We start from the raw sequence: 14,327 nt of genomic DNA, 5'->3' as shown, positions 1-14,327 counted from the left end.
GTAACAGATTTAATGTTAGATCAGGGTTTACTCCCTAACCAAGGTTTAGGTAAACAACATCAAGGCATCATTTCACCCCCTGATTTAAAATCTAATCAAAGTCGAAAGGGCTTGGGGTGTTTTCCCTAGGGACCTCTGATTCTCCTGTGACACATGCCAATCCTATTGATTGGAAATCTGAGGAACCGGTATGGGTTGATCAGTGGCCCCTAACACAAGAAAAACTTTCTGCCGCACAACAGCTGGTGCAGGAACAGCTGAGACTTGGGCATATTGAACCCTCTACCTCTGTGTGGAATTCCCCAATTTTTGTTGTTAAAAAGAAATCGGGAAAATGGAGATTGCTACAAGACCTTCGCAAGGTAAATGAAACAATGATGCATATGGGAGCCCTACAACCTGGGTTACCCACCCCTTCCGCTATACCTGACAAATCCTTTATCATTATTATAGATTTAAAAGATTGTTTTTACACTATTCCTCTTGCACCCCAAGATTGTAAAAGATTTGCCTTTAGTTTGCCCTCTGTTAATTTTAAAGAACCTATGCAACACTATCAATGGAGAGTCCTTCCACAAGGAATGACTAATAGCCCTACGCTGTGTCAAAAGTTTGTTGCCGCAGCGTTAACTCCCGTTCGTCAGCTTTTTCCTCAGTTATATTTAGTTCATTATATGGATGATATATTACTAGCTCATGCTGACGAACACCTATTGTATCAAGCCTTTTCTATTCTAAAGCAACACTTGAGTTTTAATGGTCTTGTCATAGCTGATGATAAAATTCAAACTCACTTTCCCTATAATTATTTGGGCTTCTCCTTATATCCTCGGGCTTATAGCACTCAATTAGTTAAGTTACGGACTGATCATTTAAAAACTCTAAACGATTTTCAAAAGCTTCTGGGAGATATTAATTGGATACGCCCTTATTTAAAATTACCCACTTATACCTTGCAACCATTATTTGACATCCTTAAAGGTGACTCTGACCCTGTGTCACCCCGAACACTTTCTTTAGAAGGACGATCAGCCTTACAATCAATAGAAGAAGCTATTAGACAACAACAGATTACTTATTGTGATTACCACCGATCATGGGGTCTGTATATACTTCCCACCCCTCGAGCACCCACAGGGGTTCTTTATCAAGATAAACCTTTGCGATGGATATATCTATCGGCTACTCCAACTAAACATTTGCTCCCTTACTATGAGCTTGTTGCAAAAGTTGTAGCAAAAGGACGTCATGAAGCCATCCAATATTTTGGTATGGAACCCCCTTTCATTTGTATTCCTTATGCTTTGGAACAACAAGATTGGCTTTTTCAATTTTCAGATAATTGGTCTATAGCGTTTGCAAATTACCCGGGACGGATTACTCATCATTATCCTTCTGATAAATTGCTACAATTTGCTAGCTTTCATGCTTTTATTTTTCCAAAAGTAGTTCACCGACAACCCATTCCTAAAGTGACTCTTATATTTACAGATGGATCTTCTAATGGTTCTGCTGCTTTAATTATTAACCATCAAACCTATTATGCGCATACCAGTTTCTCCTCTGCCCAGGTTGTAGAATTATTTGCAGTCCATCAAGCATTGCTAACTGTACCCACTTCCTTCAATTTATTTACAGATAGCTCCTATGTGGTCAGTGCTTTACAGATGATTGAAACTGTTCCAATTATCGGCACAACCTCTCCTGAAGTTCTTAACTTATTTACATTAATTCAACAGGCCCTTCACCGTCGTCAATACCCGTGTTTTTTTGGACATATTCGTGCGCATTCCACCCTTCCTGGTGCCCTGGTACAAGGCAATCACACTGCGGACGTTCTTACTAAACAGGTGTTTTTTCAATCGGCTATCGATGCAGCCCAAAGATCTCATAACTTACATCACCAAAATAGTCATTCTTTACGGCTACAATTTAAGATTTCCCGTGAAGCTGCATGACAAATCGTAAAATCTTGCTCTACCTGTCCTCAATTTTTTGTTCTCCCTCAATATGGAATCAACCCTCGGGGTTTACGCCCTAATCATCTCTGGCAAACAGATGTTACTCACATTCCTCAATTCGGGTGTCTTAAATATGTTCATGTCTCTATCAACACTTTTTCCCATTTTCTCATGGCCTCCCTTCATACTGGAGAATCAACTCGTCATTGTATTCAACATTTGCTCTTTTGCTTTTCTATTTCAGGAATCCCACACACCCTTAAAACAGATAATGGACCCGGTTATACTAGCCGTTCTTTCCAACGTTTTTGTCTTTCTTTTCAAATTCATCATAAAACAGGAATTCCATATAATCCACAGGGACAAGGTATTGTAGAACGAGCCCATCAACGCCTTAAACATCAATTATTAAAACAAAAAAAGGGGAATGAACTGTATAGCCCCTCACCGCATAATGCCTTAAATCATGCTCTTTATGTTCTAAACTTTTTAACTTTAGACGCAGAAGGCAATTCAGCAGCCCAACGTTTTTGGGGAGAATGGTCTTCATGCAAAAAACCACTTGTACGATGGAAGGATCCACTTACCAATTTGTGGTATGGGCCAGACCCTGTATTAATATGGGGACGGGGACATGTTTGTGTTTTTCCACAGGATGCCGAAGCGCCGCGCTGGATCCCGGAGAGGCTGGTACGCGCGACGGAGGAACTCCCTGACATATCAAATGAACCGCATGACATTGGGCGAGCCCACGAGTGAGCTGCCTACCCAAAGGCAGATTGAGGCGTTGATGCAATATGCTTGGAATGAGGCTCATGTACAACCTCCAGTGACACCTACAAATATATTGATTATGTTATTATTATTGTTACAGAGGATACAAAACGGAGCGGCTACAGCTTTTTGGGCATACATTCCTGACCCGCCTATGATTCAATCATTAGGATGGGATAAAGAAATAGTACCTGTCTATGTCAACGACACAAGTCTTTTAGGAGGAAAATCAGACACTCATATTTCCCCTCAGCAAGCCAATATCTCCTTTTATGGTCTTACTACGCAATATCCTATGTGCTTTTCTTATCAATTACAACATCCTCACTGTATACAGGTGTCAGCTGATATATCCTATCCTCGAGTGACTATTTCTGGCATTGATGAAAAAACCGGAAAAAGATCGCACCGTGACGGAACTGGACCTCTCGACATTCCGTTTTGTGGCAAACATTTAAGCATCCGCATAGGAATAGACACTCCTTGGACTTTATGTCGAGCCCGGGGTGTGTCGGTGTACAACATCAACAATGCCAATACCACCTTTTTATGGGATTGGGCACCTGGGGGAAAACCTGATTTTCCTGAATATCGAGGACAGCATCCACCCATTCTCTCTGTAAACACTGCTCACATATATCAAACAGAACTGTGGAAACTTTTGGCTGCTTTTGGTCATGGCAATAGTCTATATTTACAACCCAATATCAGTGGGAGTAAATATGGTAATGTAGGAGTTACGGGGTTTTTATATCCCCGAGCTTGTGTTCCTTACCCATTTATGTTGATACAAGGCCATGTGGAAATAACATTGTCATTGAATATTTGTCATTTAAATTGTTCTAATTGCATACTTACCAATTGCATAAGAGGTGTTGCAAAAGGAGAACAAGTTATAATAGTAAAACAACTTGCTTTTGTAATGTTACCAGTTGAAATAACTGAAGCTTGGTATGACGAGACTGCTTTAGAATTGCTACAACGCATTAACACGGCTCTTAACCACACTAAAAGAAGTGTAAGCCTGATTGTTCTGGGTATAGTATCTTTAATCACCCTTATAGCAACTGCTGTCACCGCTTCTGTATCTCTAGCACAATCCATTCAAGCTGCTCATACTGTAGATTCCTTGTCATATAACGTTACTAAAGTAATGGGAACACAAGAAGATATAGATAGAAAAATAGAAGATAGATTATCAGCTTTATATGATGTGGTTAGAGTTCTAGGAGAACAAGTTCAGAGCATTAGCTTTCGCATGAAAATTCAATGTCATGCTAATTATAAATGGATTTGTGTTACAAAAAAGGCTTATAATGCATCTGACTTTCCGTGGGATAAGGTGAAGAAACATCTACAAGAAATTTGGTTTAATACTAATGTTTCTCTAGACCTATTGCAATTACATAATGAAATTCTTAATATTGAAAATTCTCCTAAAGCTACTCTAAACATAGCTGATACTGTTGACAATTTTTTACAAAATTTATTTTCTAACTTCCCTAGCTTGCATTCACTGTGGCGAAGCATAATTGCTGTGGGCACGGTTTTGATTGTTGTGCTTATCGTGATTTGTTTGGCTCCTTGTTTTATTCGTAGTATTGTTAAAGAATTCTTACACATGAAAATTCTGATACATAAAAACATGTTGCAACACCGACATCTTATGGAGCTTTTAAAAAGTAAAGAGAGGGGAGCTGCGGGGGACTGCCTGTGAAGGGTTAAGTCTTGGGAGCTGCTCGGCAGGTATGCAGAGCCTTAGGCATGTTCCTAAGCTCCCTGTCCCGCCCCCCTTGAAGAATTTTTAGAGCCCTTAAGGTCAGGGTGTCCTGCAACATGTCATAGAAGATAGATTACTTATTATACTCTGTACACAATGGTAAGGGTCTAGTGATTGTATCCTGAGGTTAAAAAATAATCCTGTACATGTCTTAAGTCATGTACATTATCCTATAAATACTGTAGCCTAATAAAAAAAGGCATCAGCCATTTGTGGTCTGATCCTCTCAACCCCATCTTTTGTCTCTCTCTTATTTTTCTTAGCGGGGACGCTCCGTTCTCTCCCTGTGCAGGTGCAACTCTTGCTTGTGCTGGCCGCGGCAAGTGGGGTGTTTTTGTTTGTTTTAATGATGGTTTCCTTCACTTTGTGTTAGCCTTTTACTCTGATATTAGGGCTTCCCTGGTGGCTCAGAGGTTAAAGCTTCTGCCTGCAATGTGGGCTACCTGGGTTCGATCCTTGGGTCGGAAGATCCCCTGGAGAAGGAAATGGCAACCCACTCCAGTATTCTTGCTTGGAGAATCCCATGGACGGAGGAGCCTGGTGGGCTACAGTCCACGGAGTCACAAAGAGTTGGACACGACTGAGTGCCTTCACTTCACTTTACTCTGATATAGTGTAATTTTTGAATTTTTGCTTTTTTTGCACTTGCCTTTGGAGTCAGTTCCATGAAAATATCACTAAGAATGAAGTCAATGAAGTTACAGCCTATGTTTTTAGTTTGTTTGTTTATATCTTTATAATTTTTCTGTCATTGCAGGAGCAATATAATCACATCAAAAATATGAATATAAGAAACATAAAATCAAAATCACACACAATCCCTCAATCTAACAATGGCTCATTTGGCAATAATTAACTCCTAAACTTTTTTGTATAATTGCATATAATTTTGCAAATTGGTTTGTTTTTCAAAACAGATATAAAATATACATGGTACAAATTTTGAAAATAAAGAGAATGACATATTAAACAATAAAGCAAGCTTCCCTCCAAGCATATATTTAGGCCTCCAGTCTTAATGCTGCCCCCTCAGTCACTATTACCAGTTTATTTTCTTCCATGTGTAACCTACCAAATAATTTTATATGCATAGATAAACTGTCTACTCTCCATTGTCAGCACACTATTATTATTATTTACAAAGTTTTACTTTACTGTGTATACTGCTTGTACCTTGCTTTTTTTAACTTAACTTTCATATTACTTTGAGATACTTCAACATGTAGTGTCTTTTTTCTGTTCTATTTATTTGTTAAATAATGAAATAAAATTGAAAGTACAACTAAATTACAATGGTATATTAATTTCAGTGTACAGCAAAGCTATTCAATTATACATATATATATATATATATATACATATATATATATATTTTCCAATTTATTTTCCCATGCAAGTTATTACAGAGTATTGGGTAGAATTCCGTGTTGATCATCTATTTTATGTATAGTAGCGTATATATGTTAATCCAAAAGACTTAGAAAACAAGCTTATGGTTACCAAATGGGAAAGGCAGAGGGAATGGGTGAATTAGGAGTTTGGGGTTAATGCATACATCCTATACTTTATTCTATGAACTTTATGGTTTCAGGACATACATATAAGTGTTAATCCATTTTGAGCAAATTTTCAGTGTGGTTTAAGATAGAGATATAGGTTAATTCTTTAGCATGTTGCTGTCCAGGTTTCCCGTCATAATTTATTGAAGAGACTGCCTTTTCTCCATTGTATATCCCTTGATCTTTTGACATAAATCAATTTTCTATACACATGTGAGTTTATTTCTTGGTTCTCAGTTCTGTCCCATTCATATATATGTCTGCTATTGTGTCAATAACATGCTGTTTTGTTTAGAATAACTTTGTAGTATAGCTTGAAATCAGGTAGTGAGATGTATCCAGCTATGTTTTTCCTTCTAAAGATAGTTTTGCAATTGGAAATGCTTTGTGGTCCCATGCAATTTTTAGAATTTTTATTATTATTTTTTAGTTCATTAAAATACGTCATGGGATTTTGGTAGGAATTGCTTTGAATCTGTAGATGATTTGGGGTAGTGTGGACATTTTAGCAGAATTAATTTTTCTAAAACATGAGCACAGAATATCTTTCCATTCATGCATGTCTTCTTCAATTTTTGATTATTGTCTTAGAGTTTTAGAGGACAGATCTTTCACCACCTTGGTTAAAATAGTCCTAAGTATTTCTTTGTGTTGGATTCAATTGTAAGTAGGATTGTTCTCTTAATTTTGCCTTCTCTTAGTTATTACTATATAGAAACACAACATATTTTTGCATATTGGTTTTGTATGTTGCAAATTGCTGAAGTTATTTATTAGTGCTATCAATATTTTTGTAGAGGCATTATTAATTTCTCTATCTGCCTGCATTGTGGGAGACCTGGGTTCGATTCCTGGGTCAGGAAGATCTATTGGAGAAGGAAATGGCAACCCTCTCCAGTATTCTTGCCCGGAGAATCCCATGGACAGAGGAGTCTGGTGGGCTGCAGTTCACGGGGTGGCAAAGAGTCAGACATGACTGAGAGACTTCACTTATGATTTTTTCTACACAGTATCATGTCATATGTGAACAGTGACAGCTTCACTTCTTACTTTCTGATTTGAATGACATTTTTATAGCTTAATTTCTGATTTCTGTGGTTAGATCTTCTACTTTTATGTTAAATAAAAGTAGTGTGAGTTAGTATACTTTTGTTCCTGATCTGGGAGGAATGCCTTCAGCTCTTCACTGTTGAGCATGATGTTAACTCTGAATTAGTCGTACATTGCTTTGATTATGTTGAGGTATATTTTTTACTACATTTGTTTTGTTAAAAGTTGTTTTTATCATAAGTGAATTTTGACTATTAGCAAATTCTTCTGTGTCTATTGAGATGGTCATATTATTATTCATTTTGTTAATGTGTTGTATCCTATCTCTATGACACATCCCATTTGATCATGGTGTATGATTACTTTAATGCATTGTTGAATTCAGCTTCATAGATATTTTGTTGAGAATTTTTCCATGTATGAGTATCAAAAATATATGCTTGTGTTTTTTTTTTGTGTGTGTGCTGTATATTTCTGATTTCAATATCAGAGTGATAATGTCGCTGTAAAATATATTCAGGAGCAGTCCTTCTTCAAAATTTATCAAAAGTTTGACAAAGACAGACATTAAATCTGTGAGTGTTTTCATAGAACACATCAGTTAGACCATCTGATCCTGTACTTTTGTTGTCGGAAGGTTTTTGATTAACTATTCAGCTCCCTATGACTCATTGATCTATTCAGATTTTCTTTTTTTTTTTAATTTTCTAAACTTTATTATTATTATTTTTACTTTACAATATTGCATTGGTTTTGCCATACATCAACATGAATCCGCCATGGGTGTACACGTGTTCCCAATCCTGAACCCCCCTCCCACCTCCCTCCCCATACCATCCCTCTGGGTCATCCCAGTGCACCAGCCCCAAGCATCTTGTATCCTGCATCAAACCTGGACTGGCGATTCGTTTCACATATGATAATATACAAGTTTCAGTGCGATTCTCCCAAATCATCATACCCTTTCCCTCTCCCACAGAGTCCAAAAGACTGTTCTATACATCTGTGTCTCTTTTGCTGTCTCGAATACAGGATTATCGCTACCATCTTTCTAAATTCCATATATATGCGTTAGTACTCAGATTTTCTAAACTCCATGATTCAAACTTGTATACTTCTAAAAACATGTTCATTTTTTTTTTTTTTAGGTTGTCTACTTTTGGACATAATTATTTTAGCATTATTTTATAATCCTTTGTATTTCTGTAGTATCAGTTGTAACTCCTCTTTCATTTTGATTTTACTTATTTGAAACCTCTCTTTTTCTCTTGTTTACTTTAGTTAAAGACTTCTAATTTTTAAAATATATTCTCAAAGAGTCAGCTCCTTATTTTATTAGGTTATTTTTCTATTGCTCTTGGACTCTATTTCATGTATTTCCACATATTTATTTTTTCTACTAATTTTGGATTTTTTTCTACTTAGGTAAAAAATTATATTGGTAATTTGAGATTATTTTGTTTCTTAATGCAGACCTGGATTGATATGGACTCCTCTCTTAGAATTACTGCTGTATCCCATAGGTTTGGGTATGTTATCATTCTGTTTTCATTATCTTTAGGTATTTTTTTAACCAAAAAATATATGTTTATTATGAATTATGTTGTTCTTGTTCAGTTGTCCATTCATGTCTGACTCTTTGAAACCCCATGGACAGCAAATCAAGCCTCTCCATCCCTCACCATCTCGCAAAGTTGGTCCATATTCATGTTTGTTGCATCAGTGATGCCATCCAGCCATTTCATCCTCTGATGCCCTCTCTCCTTCTTCCCTCAATCTTTCCCAGCATCAGGGATTTTCCAGTGAGTTGGTACTTCCCTGGTGGCTCAGACGGTAAAGTGTCTGTCTACAATGTGGGAGACCCAGGTTTGATCCCTGGGTCAGGAAGATCCGCTGGAGAAGGAAATGGCAATCCACTCCAGTACTATTGCCTGGACAGTCCATGGGACCGCAAAGAGCTGGACACGACTGAGCGACATTCCTGTAAATCTTTCCTGTAATTCCTGGCTCTTCGAATAAGGTGACCAAAATACTGGAGCTTCAGCTTCAGCCTCAATCTTTCCAATGAGTACTCAGAGTTGATTTCCCTTAAGATTGACTGGTTTGATTTCCTTTTTGTCCAATGGACGTTAGGCAGTCTTCTCCAGCAGCACAGTTCAAAGGTATCAATTCTTTGGTGCTCTGCCTTCTTTATGGCCCAGCACTCACAAGTATACATGACCATAGTCTTGGTCTATACAAACCTTTGTTGGCAGAATAATGTCTCTGCTTTTCAACACACTGTCTAGGTTTGTCATAGATTTCCTGCCAAGAAGCAATAATTTTCTGATTTCATGGCTGTAGTCCCCATCCACAGTGATTTTTGAGCCCAAGAAGAAGAAATCTGTCACTACTTCCATGTTTCCCCTTTCAATTTGCCATTAGGTAAAGATATCAGATGCCATGATCTTTGCTTATTTGTTTGATTGTTTTTAATATTTAGCTTTAAGCTGGTTCTTTCACTCTCCTCCTTTACCCTTATCAAGAGGCTCTTTAGCTCTTCTTCACTTTCTGCCATTAGAGTGATATCACCTGCATGTCTGCCTATCTTGATTCCAGTTTGTAACTCATCCAGCCCAACATTTTTCATGGTGTGTTCAGCATATAGATTAAACAAACTGAGTGACAACAGACAGCCTTGTCATACTCCTTTCTCAAGCTTGAACCAATCAGTTGTCCAATACAGGGTTCTAACTTTTGTTTCTTGACCCACATACAGGTTTCTCAGGAGACAGGTAATAAGATGGTCTGATATTCCCAACACTTTAAGAGTTATCCACAGTTTGTTATGATCCACACTGTCAAAGGCTTTAGCGTAGTGGATGAAACAGCAGTAGATATTTTTCTGGAATCCCCTTGCTTTCTCTATGATTCAGCAAATGTTGGCAATTTTATCTCTGGCTCCTCTTCCTTTTCTAAACTGAGCTTGGACATCTGAAAGTTCTTTGTTCACATAATGCTGAAGTCTATCATGCATGATTTTAAGCATGACCTTGCTAGCATGGGGGATGAGTGCAATTGTCCGATGGTTAGCACATACTTTAGTACTCTCCTTCTTTGGGACTGGGATGACTATTGACCTTTTTCAGTCCTATGACCACTGCCAGGTCTTCCAGATTCCTGACACATAGAATACAACACCTTGATGGCCTCATCCTTTAGGGTTTTGAATAGTTCTTCTGGAATTCCATTGTGTCCACTAGCGTTATTAACAGCTGTACTTCCTAAGGCCCACTTGACTTCACACTCCAGAATATCTGGCTCTGGGTGACTAATCACATCATTGTAGCAACCTGGTTCTTCATAAAGATCTTATTTTTGTAAAGTTCTTCTATGTATTCTTTCTATCTCTTCTTGATTTCTTCAGCATTCTACTAGGTCTCTACCATTTTTGTCCTTTATTGTGCCCAGCTTTGTGTGAAATATTCCCTTGAGGTTTCCAATTTTCCTGAAGAGATCTTTAGTCATTCCCCTTCTGTTGTTTTCTTCTAGTTTTATACACTGTTCGCTGAAGAAGGCCTTCTTGTCTCTTTGTGCTATTCTTTGGAACTCTGCATTTAGTTGATCATACCTTTCCCTTTCTCTTTTGCTCTTCACTTATCTTCTCTCTTCACCTATTTGTAAAGCCTCCTCAGATAATCCGTTTGCCTTCTTGCATCTCTTTTTCTTTGGGATGGTTTTTTTCCACTGTCTCTTGTACAATATTATGGACCTCTGTCCATAGTTCTTCAGGCACACTGTTAATTAGATTCAATTTATTGTGGAGAAGGGGCTTTACATGATTGACTGGTATGATCTACTTCTAACAGAATCTCAAGAGTCTTCTCTAGCACAATACAAAAGCATCTATTCTTCAGTGCTTGGCATTCTTTATGGTCCAACTCTCACATTCATACATTACTACTGGGAAAAACATAGCTTTGACTATAATGACCTTTGTCGGCTAGGTGGTGCTTATGGTTTTATTATGCTGTTTAGATTTGTTACAACTTTCCTTCCAAAGAGAAAGTGCCTTTTAAATTCATTGTTGGAGTCACCATCTGCATTGATTTTAGAGCCCTAGAAAATAAAATCTGTCACTGTTTCTTCTTTTTCCTCATCTATTTGCCATGAAGTGATAGAACTGGATGCCATGATCTTAGCTTTTTGAACTTTAAGTTTCAAGTCAGTTTTTTCACTCACCTCTTTTACCCTCATTAAGAGGCACTTTAGTTCTTCTTTGCTTTATGCCATTAGAATGGTATCATTAGCACATCTGAGGTTGTTGATATTTCTCCTGGGAATCTTGATTCAAGTTTGTGATTCCTCCAGCCTAGCATTACACATGATGTACTCAGCACATAAGTTAAATAAGCAGGGTGATGATATACAGCCTCTACATACTCCTTTCCCTGTTTTGAACCAGTCTGTTGTTCCATGTCTGATTTGAACTGTTGCTTCTTGACGTGCACAAAGGTTTCTCAGGAGGCAGGTAAGCTAGTCTGGTATCTCCATCTCATTAAGAATTTTCCTCTGATGTCATCCATACAGTCAAAGTCTTTATTTAGCGTAATCAGTGAAGTCAAAGGCTTTAGAATAATCAGTGAATCAGAAATAGAATTTTTTCCCTCAAAGATCCTTTGCTTTGTCTATGATCCAATTGCCAACATCTGCTGGATCATGGAAAAAGCAAGAGAGTTCCAGAAAAACATCTATTTCTGCTTTATTGACTATGCCAAATCTTTTGACTCTGTGGATCACAATAAACTGGAAAGTTCTGAAAGAGATGGGAATACCAGACCACCTGACCTGCCTCTTGAGAAATCTTTATGCAGGTCAGGAAGCAACAGTTAGAACTGGAAATGTAAAAACAGAGACAACCTCATGCAAAGAGTTGACTCAATGGAAAAGACTCTAATGCTGGGAGGGATTGGGGGCAGGAAGAGAAGGGTACGACAGAGGATGATATGGCTGGATGGCATCACTGACTCGATGGATGTGAGTCTGAGTGAACTCCGGGAGTTGGTGATGGACATGGAAGGCTGGCATGCTGTGATTCATGGGGTCGCAAAGATTTGGACACGACTGAACGACTGAACTGAACTGAATGAATATTAACAATCTGATCTCTGGTTGCTCTGCCTTCTTGAAACCCAGCTTGTGCACTTGGAAATTCTCACTTCATGTACTGCTGAAGACTAACTTGAAGGTATTTGAGCATTACCTTGCTCACATGTGAAATGAGTGCAATTGTGTAGTAGATTTTTAAGTTACTTCTTCTTCAAATATTACTTGTTTAATTATAATGTGTCTGTATGTGGTTCTCCATAATTTTATCTTATTTGAAAATCTAGGTTTCCTGGAAATGGATGACTGTCTTCGTTCCCAGATTAAGACTGTTTTCAGTCATTATTTCTTCGAATAATTATTCCGCGGTCTTTCCCTCTTCTCCTAATGGGACTCCTGTACTGGGGATATTATTATAATTGATGTTGTCCTAGACATTTCTTAATGTATCTTCACTTTTTAAAATTGTTTTTACTTTTTGATGTTCTGTCTGGTTTATTTTTATTGCTTTGTCTTTCAGCTCACTGATTTGTTATTTTACTTCATCCAGGCTTCTGTTCAACCTTTTAAGTGCATTTTCAATTTATATCTTCTGTTTGGTACTTCCTTATATTTTCAGTCTCTTTGCTGAACTCTCACTGTGTTTAAATATCCTTCTTCTGAGTTTGGTGAGCATATTTAAGACTATTATTATTTGCTTTGTATTAGTTAGGCTATTTTATTTGGTTTATTAATGTTTTTTGAGTGGAATAGTGTTTTTTTTGTTTGTTTGTTTGTTTGTTTTGTTTGGAATATATTCCTCTATCTTCACATTTTGAGTGACTACATTTTTCTTCACGTATGAAGCAAAGCAGCTGCATTTCCCATTATTGAAATAATTGTCTTGTGTGGAAGATGATCCATTAAGCCAGAACTGCAGTTTCCCCTGACCATCAGAGCCATTTGCTCAAGGAGTATCACTCATGTGGGTAGTCCATGCCTACTGGCTATTGCAGGGCCATAGTTATTGTGCAGAAGGGTGACCAGTGTTAACAGTCTAGAGAGAGGGCATCAAAAATGGTACACAACAGGTTCATGATCAGCAACTTAAAATAATATTGAAAGAATTTCACCAGCTAGCTATTCTTTCTCCAGAAAATTTTCCAAATGTCTCCTTAGAATCTGCTTTAAGGTCAGTAACTGGGTCTCCACTACTTAAAATCTAAGTACTTTTCATACTACTGCCTTTACACTGGATCTCAGGGCAAATGGATCCTTATCTTTGTATGAGCCCTTTTAGAGTGGGTTCTCGATTTTTTACAACTCTGTGATCCTCCAGGACTTAATAGCCATGGATTTCATGGATTTTCAAAACCAGATGTTTTAGGGACTCATCTTTTGGATTTTTGGATCTAAAGGTTGTGGTGACTAATGTGGGACACAACTTGTTCAATTCTCAAGGAAAACTCTATGTTTTGGGTATCCCTTCTATCCATGTGTTACTGCTCTTGAGATGAGGTACCAGGTAAGACCACAACTCTGCATCTTCTACCCATCTTGCATGTCTTTTATCTTTTGTTTTAGAGCGTTGATTATCTAGTTCTCAGTTCTTTTTCAGAAGAAAAGTATTCCTTATGTAGCTATCATTTGTTGAGTCAATCAGAGGAGGTGAGTTCAGGGTCTTCCTATGTCACCATTTTGATTCAGCACTGGAGGGTTTCTGTTTTATTCAAGATTGCATATTCTTAGAAGGCAGAAATTTAATCTCAAAATTGGTATAAAATTTATTGCACCAAGTCTAGTAATAATTATTTATGAATGTGGTAAAAATGAGAATGAATTTGCGTTAGTAATATTAACTGCCATTGGATATCAACTTTATGTAAGATAGTATGGTTACAGAAGTGAGTAACAAGATCCTTGAGTTTTTATTTTTAATTTCACAATGCAACATGGAAAATAGTTTTTCAAGTAAATAAAACAATATAATGTCTTATTATAAATAGTCACAAGGTGCCATGGGAACTCCCCATCAAAAGAGGAATGTGTTTTTAGAGCTAGGGAAAAAAAAAAAAAACAATAACAGAAAGAAAAACTAAACAAAATCCATATCCTGAAAAGTCTGGTATCTTGAATAAA

General features: G+C 37.4%; 1 protein-coding gene across 1 annotated transcript; it reads left to right on the top strand.

The window, feature by feature from the left end:
* Positions 1-2,616: 2,616 nt before the first annotated feature.
* Positions 2,617-4,440, top strand: LOC138071151 (endogenous retrovirus group K member 9 Env polyprotein-like; the record flags this gene model as incomplete). The annotated part of the gene is made up of 1 exon (XM_068962587.1): positions 2,617-4,440. A coding segment is annotated over exon 1 (1,824 nt), but the record flags the coding sequence as incomplete, so codon positions are not given.
* Between the last annotated feature and the right edge of the window lie 9,887 nt (positions 4,441-14,327).

The sequence above is a fragment of the Capricornis sumatraensis genome, chromosome X (assembly GCF_032405125.1).
Source record: "Capricornis sumatraensis isolate serow.1 chromosome X, serow.2, whole genome shotgun sequence".
In the NCBI taxonomy this organism is placed as follows: domain Eukaryota; kingdom Metazoa; phylum Chordata; class Mammalia; order Artiodactyla; family Bovidae; genus Capricornis; species Capricornis sumatraensis.
Note: the sequence above shows the minus strand (reverse complement) of the source record. Positions and strands in the feature narration are given on the sequence as shown.